Here is a 14,918-nt window from a genome sequence, read left to right on the forward strand (position 1 = left end):
CCATCGCACCTGTCTGCTAACGCGGCAGCTCACGCCTGAAACGTCCGGGACCCCACAGTCCCACGTCACGCTTTACTCCAGGAGAGTCTGCTGACGCGCGGTTCGCGTGGGGAAGGCCCGCCGGCGTCCCCGCGCGGCTTCTCGGAAGCCCGGAGCCGCGGAGAGATGCGCGTGCCGGCCTCGCCCCGCCCCGTCCTGCGCCCCGCCCACGCCCCGCCCACGCGGCCCCGCCCCGCCCCGGCGCGCCCCGCCCACGCCCCCGTGCGCAGGCGCGGCTTCGCGGATTGGCCGCGCGCGGTCGCCGTCGCCCGGGCCCGGCCGCGGGCTGGCGGGCTGGCGAGGGAAGATGGCGGCGGCGGCGGGGGCTGGCGCGGCCTGTGGGCTGCCGGGGCCGGTGGCCCAGGGTCTGAAGGAGGCGTTGGTGGACACGCTCACCGGGATCCTGTCCCCCGTGCAGGAGGTGCGGGCGGCTGCCGAGGAACAGATCAAGGTGCTGGAGGTGACAGAGGGTGAGTGCGGCCACAGCGTCGCCGGGCGGCCGGCCGGTCCGGGGAGGCGGCTCCGGCCCGGCTGCGGGCGCGGGCCTGGGCTGGCGGAGGTGCGGGCGCGCGGGCCCCGCCGGTGGGAGCGGGCCCTCGGGCGGAGGCCCGCGGAGGGGCCGGCGTTCGGACGCGGGGCCGGGCCCCTCGCCGTCGTCGCCGGCCCGCGGCGCGGGCAGGGCCGGGGAAGGCGCCCGCACGGCGCAGCGTCGCCCGCCGCTGCTGGCGCGGCGCCTCCACGGTTCCCAGAAACCCGGTTAGGCGCACGTGCGCGCCCCACCCTCCCGGCCGCCGTCCCGCTCGTCCCCGCGCGTCCCCGGCCCGGCCGCCCGCGGCAGACGCCGCCGCGTGCGCTTCCGTGCGCGGACGGCCGCCCTTTGTCTGGCACGCTTTGTCCCCGTCCCCCTGGTAGATGCCGGCGGTGATGGAGCGAGAAGCGAGCTGGCGGCTGGAGGTTGCCTGTCCATTTCCTGCCGGCCGGGCCTTTCACCGGCCCGCGCAGCCCCTGCAGAGCAGTTTATCCGAAACCAGAGGAGGGGCAGCGCTCTTGGTCCTTTGGAACAAAGTAGACCTGGCCTATCGGGGCGTCCTCGGGATCCCTCAGCTCACAGGACCGTCCCGCCACCTCTTGCAGTTGTCCATGGTCTGACCACTCACTCCGAGCCTCGAAGTCGGCTCTCCTTGACTTAGGATTTTTGTTGGAAAGAATTTAAGACAACTTTCCCCTAAGTTTAATTTTCCAGTCTCACCACATGAGAGATCTGTTGGAGCAGACGTCCCGGGGAGTTGGGGTCCAGTGGGTGGAGGGCCACTGTGGAGGGCTGGCTGTGGTGGTTCTGTAGGCGGCGATGCCTACGAGGGGACCTGCCCCTCGGTAGCAGAGAGCTGTGAGGGCTAAGCCGAGACTGCTCTCAAAGAGCCTTTACAGCCTCCTGGGGGACGTTCCTTGTTCACATTGATGGCTCTGCCTCCCTGGGGCCTGAAGGGGGAGGAGTGACAAAGCTAAGGCACCTCATCACGTTCAAGATCACCACTCGCATGCTATTGAGGGGCAAGCAGCTGCCTTCCCTGGATGAGCTCGTGTTCCTGGCCCCAGACACGCGCCCGGCCCCTTCCCGTGAAAGGCGCCCCTTGCTCGTGTTTAAACTGCCCAGCAACAGCCTCACTTGGCCTCTGACCCCTTCGAGCCTGGTCAGTGCCTCTGCCCCTTCCAGGAAAGTCAGTGATGAACTTCTGGAAGTCTGTGAGAGTTCTGGTCTCTCACTTTCGTCACCTTTTGGGGTCTTGAAATCAAAGCTTACACAGAAGTGCAGAATCTTGCATTTGAACTAGGCCCCTGATGGGAGCAGATTGGAACACACACGACCACGTGTTGTGAGACACGCAGAAAGGCTTTGGGACTCATGTTGTGAGACACGCAGAAAGGCTTTGGGACTCGGGGTTTAGGACGCGCTGTGCAGCGTCGGGTCAGCCTCTGGGGGAACGCACAGCTGTGGACCCTTTGGAGGTTCTTTGTGCTTTTAAATAGTCTGATTCCTTATGTTTATTTAAAAACTACGGAACTTCACTTCTTTTAGTAACCGATTTTTGGATGGAAGATGTGACCCACTGCTCGGTCACAGCACCTTGCCTCTCTCTTGCCTCTTCTGGTGGCCTTTAACAAGTTACGTGTGGCCTCTGGGTCCGGAGTGCGCTGGCCTCGTGTCCTGCGTGAACCTCACACGCTCGCTCGTGGGCAGCCTCTTCTTCACCGGCCGCTGCCCTCCTTCGCATGAAAGTCGAGCGCCGGGCTTCCCAGCCGGCACTCAGCCGACATGGGACCCGCGGCCCTGGCAGGATGGTGCTCCTGCTGGTAGGACGCCTGCAGGATGAATGAATGAACAAATAACGTCCTCCCTTGGCGGCCTTCGCATTTTCGTTTTATTCTAGTAGAAAAACCTTGCTTTCTAGTCCTCGGAACTTGAAGGTCCTAAATGCAGTTAATGACAAGCCTGGAAGTTGGCGGTTATCGTTATTTGTGTTCTGGGAATCCACTGATCCTTTTTCGGTGCCGTGGGCTCAAGGTCAGGTGACAGCCATATCTGGTTGTTTCTAGTCCCTCTGTCCCTTCAGGTAATCAGTGCTTGTGAACATTGACTGTTGTCCCGCATGGAGACCGGCACCAGCTGGTCCTGAAGAGCAGCGGGGCTGCTCCTCTTGACACACAGGCGCGCCACCTTTCTTGGCTGCCGGGTGATGACCCCTTAGTCTTGGAGATCAGGTGGAAGGACCTCTCACGCACAGGTCAGTTGCCAACCCCCTGTAATGCTGACGGACAAGAAAGGTTCACATGCTCCAACCAGATGCTGGGATGGGGGAGATTTTAAGAAGCGATCGTCTTAGGACGTCGAGGTTGCCGGAGCCCGGAGCGCACCCTGGTCACTTAGTCTGCCGGCTGACATTTTTCAAGAAATACGTCGCATGTGATTCGGGACCATGTATTGCAGAACAGGAGCCCGTTCTCTGAGCCGGGGTGTGCCCAGGGTGTGAGAGCCACCTGCCTCAGGTGGGTCGTTTCCCCAGGCCGGTGTCCTGCAATGCCTGTCCCGAGTCCCCGTGTTTGCCCTTTTCTCTCATCACAGGGTACGAGGGGACCCAGTAAACATTTCTGAGCAGCCAAAGGCTACCACAGGGCTCGTTAGAGGAGACGGTGCAGAGCCTCCTGACAGCGCTGCCACCAAGCTCAGAGGCACAATGCCTGACAGTCGGGGATTCCTGTGTCCTTTGGGCGGGGGAGAGTTGGAGTTTGGACAGCGGGGTTTGCAGGGATGTTGTTCTGCCTCAGCAGAGCGAAGTGAAAGGCTGTGTGGGTCTGTCACAGCGTCTTCCCCATGCGTCTTATTTAACTGGCAGGGTCGTGTCAGCGTCTTGTAACCTCGGCGTCTGAGATGACTGGGGAGTCCACGGCCGCCGCGGCTCTCGCGTCGAAGGCCGCCGCTCTGCACGCCGTCCCGCAGCCTCGGCTGCCCTAGGAGGTCGTGACTTCCGCGACCTCGGCTCTCTGTCTTTGGTGTGTCGATGCTTTCCTGGGTTCTAACTAAGGACGAAATTTTTTCCTCCTCCATCTCGCTCTGCTTTGCCCTGAGCACAGCAGCGTGACCCTGTGGAGGACCAGGAGGCTTTTATTCCCAAGCCTCAGTTCTCTGGTCCAGCGGGGCCCACTTCTCCCTATGTGGCTGGACTGAGGCCCGGGCCTTCATTTTCCTTGAGCTGTGTGCTCGCGGCCATTGGAATGAAGACGTTCTCCCTGTCGTTCAGCCTGGCTCGTCTTACCTGTCCTGCTCCCAGCAGGTGTGTCGCGGAAAGCGTGTGTTTTCTTCCCTTCCCCCACCATCGGTTGACCTGGGGCGGGGAGTATCGAGATGCTGCCCGACCCCCGTCTCAGGGAACCCCCTGGCTGGACGTTTGCTCTCCTGGGCACTTGGGCGGCCTGCAGAACGGCGTGAGCATCACCCCCTGTGAAGGGAGGAGGGAGCCCCTGAGGGCCTACGCGGTCCTGGGTCTGTGGTGCACACTGTGCCGAGCAGGAGATGGGGGCTTTTCTCTCGTCCTCTCAGCCGTGGTTTCGTGGTGTTCTTCAAGCCCCGGGGGAAGGGCCTTCTCTAGACCTCTGCCCAGAACCCCGGACAGCTCCTGTCTGCTCACGGCTCCGGCTGGTAAGGCACACCAGAATTGCTTGACTGTATCCTGGGAGGTGAAGCCTGGGGGCAATAGTGACATTCTAAGCTGGCCTGGGGCTAGAAAGTCAGTGTCCGTGATCAGAGTAAGAATCTCAGCTCGGAGCAGGTGTGCACTCCTTCACGGGCGCTCTTTCTCCACTCTCCTCCTCTTGTTGGATTTCACATGTGAATGCCTTTGCATCTAGCTTGAACATTGGTACCCAAGAGATTTTTCTAAATTCTGTCTGACTCCCCTCCGAAAGCCGATTCCCATCTCTGGGCTGCAGACACCCACTGCTACTTCTGCTACCAGAGGCTGAACTGGTAGCAGAAATCATCCAAAGAATTAGAATGAATTCCAGTATCTTCAGAGGTAATTCTGCAGGTTTCAGGTGTTTACTGTGGTTTTTTCAGTTAGAAAATGCTTTAGAAACGCTTCTGTCGTGGTCCGCAGGAATCCTCCAGAGTGGGGTGACAGGCGCCATCAGACTGCCCCCGAAACAGCAGCTTAAAGCAAGGGCCTGGGAAGGACGTGCCGAGAAACTAAGTCGCAGTGAAGTGTCAGGACATGAAAATAAAATACAAAAATCAGTGGCCCTTAAATACACAAACAGTAAACGGGTTAGAGGACGTAATGGTGGTATTTTAAAAATACATTTACGATAGTGACCTGAAAGATGAAACAGTAATAAAATTAACAGGAAATGCACAAGTGCCTGTCAGGGCACTCAGCATTATAGACGAGCTAGACAAGCCAATTTTAGAGCTCATAGGAAAACAAGCGTGGAAGAATCGCTTTAGAAACACTGAAGGCATGAGGGACTAGTTCTCCCAGGCGTTAAAGCATCACATGAAGCCTGTATGATTGAAACAAAAGCGTATCTCTCGCACGCAAATAGAATGTGGGATAGAATAGAAAGTTCAGAAGTAGATACAGGTCCCTTTGGAAACTGGTCATCTCGATAAAGGTGGCCTCTCAAACCACTGGGGTCAAGATGGACTTTTTAAAAAGAGTGCTGGGACAACTGGATAGCCATTTGGAATTAGATCAGTATCTTAACATCATACCAAAAAAATAAGTGCCAAATGGAGTAAGAATCTAAATATTTAAAAAATAAAACCATACCAGTCTGAGAAGAAAATATGGGTGATTTTTTTTTAACCTCGGCGTGAGGAAAGAAAGGCTTGCTAACTATGACTCAAAATCCAGAGGAAGTAAAAGAAAAGGCTGATAAATTGACTACATGAAAAACCATTTAATTTGCATGACAAAAAGCGGAAAAAGTCAAAAGACAGCTGACAAACTGGGAAAAATTTGTCACAGCATATACCAGACAAAAGGATAATATACTTAGTGTATAAAGAATTCTTAAAAATTGAGGGACAAAGGAACAAAGGCCCAAAAGAAAAGTGGAGGGAGACACGGACATGCAGTCCACCCCTGCCCATAGAAAAGACAGTAAAATGGCACTTGAACTGACGAAAAAGTTTAAAGTACTCATAGTTAAGAGAAATACCAATGAAAGCAACACACGCCATTTCTGGTCTGTCAGACTGGAGAACACTTAGAGCGTGAGAACACGCTGCCGGCACCGCCAGCGGGGCCCCCGCAAGCCCTGGAGGGGAGTTGGGCCCCAGCTAACAGCTCGGCCTGGGCGGGATCTAAGCCGGAGCTGTACCTTCAACGTGTAACCATATGTGCCACACAAAGTGTTTACTGCAACATTGTTCATACAAGCAGAATACTGGAAACAATCTAACTGCCCATACACAGGCAGGCGTTGCATAAAATATGTTCATCGATACAATGGTATATAATGTAGCGGTAAAAAAGGAGGAGGAGTCTCCGTGAACTAATTTAGAATGATCTCCAGGATATAGTGTTAACTGGTAAAAAGCTAAGTGCAAAGGAGTATCTGCGCACTACTTTCCTTGTGAACCAGGGGGTACAAAAGAATACAAATGTATCCGCTCAAGAATTCTGCAAAAGGATATAGGAAACGTAAACCAGAAACCGATTAGGTAGCTAAGTAGAATGATGGGGAAGTGTTGGAAAGAAGTTAACACGGATGACAGACACTTCGTGGAACACGTCCCTTTGTGTGACACTGACTCTAAAAGTCCCAGTACAGAGTCACACAGAACTCGTTCTCTAGTTAATATGGTTAGTAAGTCTGCAGTTAGTTTACATGTATGCTGACAGTGAACAGGTAACTGAATTCGTTGTAGATAATGAGAGCCAGTTTATCACTGTCAGAGAAAGAATTACAAATGAGAAAAGGAGGAAAAGTCGAACGAACCTGGGGTGCTTTGGTAGCATCCGGGGTATCGGTACTACGGGTGCCCCAGGCCTCGCGATGGAGTTCTGTCCTGGTAAACCGTGCAAGGTTGAGAATATTGTAGGTTGAAAATGCATTTAATACACCCAGTCTGCCGAGCATCAGAGCTTGGCTTAGCCTGGCCTCCCCTGAATGTGCTCAGAACGCAGTACCCAGAGCCACCGGCAGCACGGCCGCTGCAGAGACTCATAGCTTACCCTCGTGGCCACACGGTCATAAAAGGAAGGACCGAGGGACTGTCACCGTTGATGAGCAGACACTGTGGGATCCGGGATTGGATTCGGGAAAAAATAAGGGCAGAATTTTTATTTTTCTGGTCACGAGAACTTTTAAGACCTACTGTCTTGGCGCTTTCGATGTTCTTAACCGTGGTCGACCTGCTGCTGTTCACTACGTACTAAGTCCCCAGGACTAAGTTCTTTCATACCTGGAAGTTTGTTCCTTTTGACTCCCTTCACCCATTTCACCCACCTGCCACCTCTGGCAACTAACAGCCTGGTCTCTCCATCTGTGAGTTTGTGTTTTCGTTTTAGTTTTTAGATTCCACATCGCGGGAGATCATACGGCACTTGTCTTGACTTAATTCACCTAGCACAATGCTCTCTAGGTCCAAACATGGTGTCACAAATGGAAGGATTGCATTCATTTTTACGACTGCACAGCATTCCGTCGGCCTGGCTGCCTGGCTGTGCGCGGGCACCGCCCCGCCGGGTTGCCGTGGGCGTGTAAGCTTCGGGAGCAGGGAGTGACAGGGCCCCCTTCCCGTCTTCTTTTTCCAGACCATTGTGGCTGATCAGGGTCCCTCGAGATGCTATATGAATTTTAGGGTGGATCTTTTTATTTCTGCAAAAAACAACATTGGGATTTTGACAGGGATTGCGTTAAAGGATCTAAATGTTAATTTGGGAATGAGAGTCGTTTCAACTCCCTGCATACACTTTGGGATTACCGTTTAAGTTGCTTATTGGGAGCTGTTTACTTAGAGCTGTTGTATTTTTAGGACTAAGCCTGTTAAAGCCAATTTTGGGGGGTTGGTTTGTTTGTTTAAATAACAGAAATTTATTGTCCTGTGATTCTGGAGGCTCGAAGTCCGAGATGGGGCTTCTGGCAGGGCGGGTTCCTTCTGCAGGTGGGGGGTGCGTCTGCCCTTCGCGTCCAGCCCCCGGCAGCCGGAGTGCTCCTCGGTGCGCAGGTGCTGTCCTCCCTGTGCCTGCATGCCACCGTCTTCCCCTCTGCACGTCCCGAAGCCAGTTTTCTTAGACTTAACCCCCCTTATCTGGTATGTGTATCTGAGCAACTCCTGAAATCGCTCGTCTCCATCTCTCCGGAGTTAGGTGGACCGGTTTGCAGTCAGATGCTGCACCCACTGGCTCGGGGAGGGAGGAGAGGTGGCTGGAAGGCGCTCTGCAGCGATCGGAGAAATGGGCCGGTGCCGGGACTTCGTTCGTTGGGCACAGCCTCGCCCTGCGGGCCAGCCCGTATGTCCCACTCAGGAACCCACCTCAGCATCATCGGTGCTTCTGGAAGCTGGACGAGTCCCTTCCTGAATCCTTCTTGCTGGCGTCAGAGCTCAGTGAAGCGCCGTGGCTTTGCTGGGTGCTCGGGGCCCACAGGGAAATTTTCTCTTCCAGAATTCGGCGTCCACCTGGCAGAGCTGACCGTGGATCCCCAGGGGGCACTGGCAATTCGGCAGGTACGTCCAGGCCGATCGGTCCGATTTGTAAGTAATTTCCCTTTACTCGTTACTGGGACTTCCTTGTGGGAAAGAATAAGGCCAATTTATAAACGACCCAGGATTTGGAACCAGACTCGGATGCACTTCAGGGGAACGTGTGGTGTGGGCCGCGTGTGCGGTTTTGGGGTGCAAAGTATCTTTCCTCATCGTGCGTTCTGCTTGTCTCCATCACAGCTGGCCTCGGTCATTCTGAAGCAGTACGTGGAGACTCACTGGTGTGCCCAGTCAGAGAGGTTCAGGCCCCCCGAGACCACAGAGAGGGTGAGGACGGCGCACGACCCACGCCTGTGGGTGCGAGGGGCCGGCTCGGGTTAGAGGCAGTCGCCCACGTTCTTAGGCAGCGCGGTGCAGCCGGGAGATGCCCGGGCAAGGAGAGTGACCGTCGCCGGCGTTATGGGCAGCGGGGCCGCGGGCTGGCCCGTGACATGCCCAGTGCTGCCGGCCGCGAGCCGTGACGCGCTGGAGGAGCCGCCTGCCTTCTCAGCTTCCACTTCCTGAGTATCTAAAATTAGAATCAAAATTCCAGCTTCCAGAGAGGGGTTTGAGGCTCAGATAAGAGAATGTTTCTCTTCAGTTCGGCGCTAGGCAGCCACTCTGGGCCCCAGGAGAGTTTGCGGTGGAGGCGCAGAGCGAGGCTGTCCGCTGGGACCGTCCGTGCCTGTGCTGTGGCGTGCAGCAGCCGCCAGCCCCGCGCGGGGGCCGCACGCACGAGGCGAGGCTGCTGCACCCGAGGGGCCGGAGTCTTCACGTGCTCACTCTGCATCTACACGCCACGCGCGGCTGGCAGCCCCGCGCAGACAGACAGGGTCCGTCCAGGCATCACAGGCGACCTCCAAGCGAATTATCTGTCCAGTTTCTACGTCACGTTTTGGATAGATCTGCGATATCGCGTGCACGTTGTCTTCCAACGGGTGCGCTGGGTGGGGCTCTGCTGGTCACGCGTCCCTGGCGCACCTGGTCTCACGGCAGAGGGCCTTTCTCCGCAGGCCAAGGGCGTCATCCGGGAGCTGTTGCCCAGCGGCTTGAGGGAGTCGGTGAGCAAGGTGCGCTCCAGTGTGGCCTACGCGGTGTCAGCCATCGCGCACTGGGACTGGCCCGAAGCCTGGCCCCAGCTCTTCAGCCTGCTCATGGGGATGCTGGTGAGCGGGGACCTCCGCGCCGTCCACGGAGCCATGCGCGTGCTCACAGGTACCAGAAGCCTCCCCACGCGGTGCTTGGAGCCCAGGTACGAGCGCGCGCACGAGCAGCTCGCTGTGCGATGCCGTGGCCCCGGGCCCGGACCGGAACGGTCTGGCCCCCGCCGAGGCCCCCGCCGGTGTCCCGTCTCCCGTCTCCATAACCCAGTGACCCTCTCCAGGGGGTTCGGGGGGCTCGGTGCTGTGCCCAGGCCTCCTGCCGAGGGGTAGAGCGGCACTCGGGGTTCCGTTTCCGGTCCGGCTCTGCCTCAACCCGGCCTTCTTAGTCTCGAGCCTGAGCTAAGGTGACAGCGGCATCCGCTCCACGGGCGCTGTCGCCATTTCAGTGCGCCGATCTGCGACAGGTACTTGGCGCAGCCGGCGCTCCGCTCCATGAGCTTTAGCCATGGTGATCATCGACATTCTCACTCTGCGTCTCTCAAGTCAGTTCAGCCCAGGCGACGTCACGAATCCTCCCGTAGGATCTTTAGAGAGACGTGAGGAAGAGGACGGGAGCGGTGGGGCTGTCGAAGCCAGCCCGCCCCGGCCGCCGTGGGCTCTGTGGTCCTCGGGGCCTCTTCTCTCTGCCCGCGAGGGCGGTAGCAATGCGCGAACTGTCGGTCCAGGGAGACTCAGCCGCACTCTCCTGCGAGCCCGATTGACCGACCGTTGCTCCCTCGCAGAGCCTGTCTTCCTGCGGCCCGGGTGTCGTGGTCTTGGCAAGTGCTGCCCTGCTTCCTGTCCCCTGGATGAGGTCACTGCTCTGCCTTGCCTTCAGGGACCCTTACCTGGACATTGGCCATCCGTTGATCTTTCAGAAACCGTATTTCCGCTCTGTTCACGCAGGCGTGTGGCAGGCCCGCCTGTATCTGCGTTCTCCATGCCCTGCTGGCTTGCCCCAGAGAATGCCCCTGCTTTTTTTTGAACCTGTTTCCTGAACTTGGCAGGAACTTATTAGTCCACGTGATGTCGACAGTTGTTAATATCGATTTCATATCCAACATCATCCCTTCTCCCCTTCTGTTTCCAACCCCCTCTTCCTGTGCCCCGGCTGCCTCTCTGAACAGCCCATTGTGCTCTTACCGGTGACCTGTGACAGGTGCTCAGGTGTAGGGAGAGAATTGTCAGAAAGACGAGGACGCACCCTGCTCAGCTTTTCCCGTCCCTGCTTACCTCCCTCGCTTCTCTGCGCGACTCCCAGTCTGGGCGACTTCACGGTCCTCTTTCCATGGACTTGGCCTTGGCCTTCTCGGGTTTACTTACGACCTCGTGGCCCCAAAATGTCAGTCAGCAGGTGTGTTTCTGCCAAGGAAAGGGAGCCTGTTCCCTTCTGGTCCTCTAACCCGGACTTCCGCTTCTGTGTTGAAAGTGGAGGCCACACATCGATCACGGTGCCGCAGCTGAAGCGCCTGCCGTGTGTGACCGTCATCCGCGGCCACTGCTGAGATGGAGTCAGCAGGCGCGGGTGGCGCTGCCCCCCCCCCCCCAAGCAGCTCTGCAGTGTCGTCACGCAAGGACGGGCTGTCCTCTGGCAGCGGCACGCAGACATGCGGAGGAAGCAGGACGTCGGGGTGTGGACAGGTTCCCGCGGCGCTCCCGTCCCCCCCGCAGAGCTTTGCAGCGAGAACCCACCGAGGCAGGCGCCGCGGGGAGTGTGGGCGGGGCAGCTGAGCGTGGACTGTCCGATGCCGAGACGACAGCTGTTTTCTCAGTCCCGCGAGGTTTGGAGGCTGAGACGTCGCTGGTGTCCCAAGCTTTTTCTGACTTGCCCAGTGACCTCAGGAAATTACTCGAGACTTGAGTGTGGCCGCCGTTAGTGAGTGACAGTGCCGGGAACGACCGTCAGGGTAAAAACGCGGCTCAGCACCTTAGTCGTGGAGTTGCTGCGCGACGTGTCCATCAAACCCGGTTCCGTTAACGGGCCAGCCATCGCCTCTGTTTGGACTAATTTCCTTGGATTTCTAAATAAAGGAGAGCACTCGATTACTGTTCAAAGCCCAGGACTTATTCTTCAGGAGGAAACCACACCTGGCAAGGAGGGCTCGGCCTCGAGTAGCTGATTTCTCCTGCCTCCTGGTGGTCAGTACTGCCCGGGGGAGTTGGTGCACTGGCCTTGAACGAGCCCACCTGCATCCCTGGCTCTGTGTGCTCCTGATGAACATCCCTGTTGGTGGCTCCGTTTCTGTAGCGATGACGTAGACGAGCTGGGAAAAGCAGGGACAGAGTTAGCAGACTCCGCCGCCTAGTCCTGGGTCCTTCGTGCTGTCCCTGTGCCCCCTGGGGGTTTCCATGGGCGTGAGGAGAAGGTAGGGCCCGCGTCTCTCTCACTGTCCTCAAGTCTCAGTCCGTGTGGGGCTGTTCTCCCCGCCTTGGCTGGGCAGACCCCCTTCTGTGGCACTGAGCAGCAGCCTCTGACCTCTGGGTCAGTGGACGTCAGTCACTAGAAGAGCAGCCCCCAGATCAGCCTGGGCGTGCGTCAGAGCAGCTTGCCAGGGGCAGCATCCAAAACAGCACCAAAGGCGACAGGCCCAGAGCGCCCCTGGCTGTTGACGCCCGGCCACAAACGGGGTTAATGCGGACGTCCTCAGGTGGCCCCCCAAGTTCTTTCCCACTTGTCGCAGGTGTTCTCTGCCTATGTGAAACGTTTCTTTCTTCCTTTCTCTTTTTTTCTTTCTTTTTTTTCTTTCTCTCTTTAAGATTATTGGGGTGACAGTGATTAATAAATTATAATTTTCAGGCGTGTGTTATAATTTGACATTTGTCTATTCTAGTGTGTTGAAGGTTTTCTTAATCTCATGTATTTCCCTGTATCTCCTCGTTTTCTTGCCCCTCCTAACAAATAATCGGTAACTCTTGCTACTTTTCCTAACCTGGGACAGTTCACCAGGTCAGCGTCCTCACCTGTGTGCTCCCTGTCGGGGGCTGCCACCCAGAAGCTCAGAACTTTCATACTTGCTGGTTTTACAAAGGTGTGTATTTTTACAGTGCCGTTGCTTCCTTTGCAGAATTCACTCGAGAAGTCACAGACACCCAGATGCCGCTCGTCGCCCCCGTCATCCTGCCGGAGATGTACAAGATCTTCACCATGGCCGAGGTACAGGTCTCCGACCCAGGGTCGCAGCAGATGGGGCTGTCCCCGGGGCGAGGTGTCGTGTTCACTGGCCGAGGCCTGAGTCTACACTCGCCTCAGCCCATTCGCTTCTGCCGAGTGACCGAGAGACGCTCTGTGTCCCACATCACGTCCCTCCCGGCCCACTGTGCCCCGGGCACCTGATGCCCTAGCGCCACCGCCAGCCTCTCGGCCAGTTGTCGCACCTAACGCGCGTCCCCCTCGGCTGAGTATCGGGAAGCCATCCGTCACTGCATCTGCCCAGGGGCCCGCGCCACACAGATTGCACACCCAAGTGACGGGCGTGGGACCGGCGACTCGGGCCCCGTGCTGGCGGGTCAGGCCTCCCCTCCCCGCGCCTCTCCGCCCCAGCGCGGGTCTGCGTTTCGAAAGACGCGCCCTGGCTGAGCGTGCGACCCGGCGTCCAGCGGTGTTCGTCGTCGGGCTGGCCCTCGGGGTCCGCGTCGGGGAGCCGGCCCCCTGGGCGTGAGGGCGCACGCCCATCTCCCCATGGCGGGACCGAGGAGCCGGCCTGTCTGCGCTCGCAGACACGGATGCGACGTGCGCCCTCTCACGCGGCTCTGTCCCCCAGGTGTACGGCATCCGGACCCGTTCCCGCGCCGTGGAGATCTTTACTGCCTGTGCCCACATGGTCTGCAACATGGAGGAGCTGGAGAAGGTGGCGGGCCCCTGCAGGCCGCGGGCTGGGCGCCTCCCACCGCGGGGCAGCCGGGCCAGAACCCCGCTCGCTGGGGGCGGATGCGCGGGCTCCTGGAGCAGACGGTCCCCGCGTGGGGCCCGGCCTTCTTCCTCTAGCCCCTCGCTTCCCTGCATCCTTCCCACAGCGTCACCCTAGAACGTCACTGTCGCCACACCCCTGTGGGAAGTGGAGCGGGCTGAGAGGCAGCCACCCTGTGCGGGGGAGCCGTGGCGGGGCCCTCCGGGGACCAGGGGCGGCACGCCTCACGCGCGGCGGCACCGCTGACGGGCGCGGTCTCTGTCGCCAGGGCGCCGCCAAAGCGCTGATCTTCCCCGTGGTGCAGCAGTTCACGGAGGCCTTCGTCCAGGCCTTGCAGGTGCCCGACGGCCCCACCTCCGACAGCGGCTTCAAGATGGAAGTCCTGAAGGTGTGTGCCTGGGACTGGGGGTGCCCCGGGGCCGCTGCCGCTCCGCCCGCATCCCGTGCAGCCCCCGGCCTCGTCTCTGCATCCTCAGGCGGTGACGGCCCTGGTGAAGAACTTCCCGAAGCACATGGTGTCCTCCATGCAGCAGATCCTGCCCATCGTCTGGAACACGCTGACCGACAGCGCGGCTTTATATCCTTTCCCGGGGCCGCGGCTGGGCGGCTGGGCGGCTGGCGCCCTCGGACGAGGCCCTCAGCGTCTGCTCCTCCTGGTAGCTGGAATCTGCGCTTCGTGTCTCCCTCGCTGTAGACGCTTTGTAAAACAGACTCCAAGTTCTATTTCTTTACTCTCCATCATACTTACGTGAGGACGGAAGTGAATTACACAGAGGAAGTGGAAGACCCCGTGGATTCTGACGGTGCGTGGGGCCTGTGATCCAAGCGGAGGTGGCGCCTCGTGAGGAAGGAGACGGAGGCCGGGGACTGGACGCGCAGCCACCTCGAGGCTCGCTCCCGGAGCGAGTGTCCGGTGGAGTGTCCCTTCAGAGCAGCGGGTGTGGGGGATGAGGCGGGCGTGAGTCTGGCCACCGCGCCGCGTCTGAGCTGCAGGGGGCGCCTCGCAGGCCGTCTCGCTGGTCTCTCTCAACGTGGGGCCCCCAGGCGGTGGTACTCGCCTTTCCGTTTTAGTATTTTTAAGTATTTCATGTCCAGCACAGACGTTCTGGGTCTTTACTCGGAAACCCAGAGCGTTTAATACCTTCCACAGCTCCCTTCTTCTTCGTCGGCCCCCTCTCCTTTCCTTTGAGAACAATAATCAGCAAGTGTCTTAACTGCTCGTTAATTCAAAGGACAGTGCGGTCTGTTCCCAGCGCACGGGGCCCCTTCCGCTTTCTCGTCATTGAAGCCTGTGTGTCGCTGGCAGGTGAGGTCCTGGGCTTTGAAAATCTCGTCTTCAGCATTTTCGAGTTTGTCCACGCTCTTCTAGAAAATAGCAAATTCAAAAGCACCGTGAAGAAAGCTTTGCCGGAGCTGATTTACTACGTGATCCTGTACATGCAGATCACCGAGGAGCAGGTAAAGGCGCCCGGGGAAGATGCCTGACAGCGAGCCGTCGGACGCGTGCGGGTTTCTTTCTGAAAACTGGCACTGGAAGAGCAAGTTCCTGTGCCGTGCCCAGAAAGCCTCGAGCGGCTGGGCTGC

The 14,918-nt window shown here is 58.2% G+C and overlaps 1 protein-coding gene across 1 annotated transcript in view; it reads left to right on the forward strand.

Moving 5' to 3' along the window:
- Nucleotides 1-310: 310 nt before the first annotated feature.
- IPO9 (importin 9) overlaps nucleotides 311-14,918 on the forward strand; it is a 29,213-nt gene continuing 14,605 nt past the window's right edge. The window contains exons 1-10 of the mRNA XM_016130773.2: nucleotides 311-509; nucleotides 8,208-8,269; nucleotides 8,486-8,572; nucleotides 9,298-9,499; nucleotides 12,492-12,580; nucleotides 13,188-13,274; nucleotides 13,603-13,722; nucleotides 13,811-13,911; nucleotides 14,079-14,137; nucleotides 14,641-14,792. Of these exons, the coding sequence (XP_015986259.2) occupies nucleotides 347-509; nucleotides 8,208-8,269; nucleotides 8,486-8,572; nucleotides 9,298-9,499; nucleotides 12,492-12,580; nucleotides 13,188-13,274; nucleotides 13,603-13,722; nucleotides 13,811-13,911; nucleotides 14,079-14,137; nucleotides 14,641-14,792 (1,122 nt within the window). The 5' untranslated portion in view covers nucleotides 311-346. The remainder of the gene's footprint in view (nucleotides 510-8,207; nucleotides 8,270-8,485; nucleotides 8,573-9,297; nucleotides 9,500-12,491; nucleotides 12,581-13,187; nucleotides 13,275-13,602; nucleotides 13,723-13,810; nucleotides 13,912-14,078; nucleotides 14,138-14,640; nucleotides 14,793-14,918) is intronic.

This window comes from Rousettus aegyptiacus, unplaced genomic scaffold, assembly GCF_014176215.1.
Source record: "Rousettus aegyptiacus isolate mRouAeg1 unplaced genomic scaffold, mRouAeg1.p scaffold_m13_p_18, whole genome shotgun sequence".
NCBI classification, from domain to species: Eukaryota; Metazoa; Chordata; class Mammalia; order Chiroptera; family Pteropodidae; genus Rousettus; species Rousettus aegyptiacus.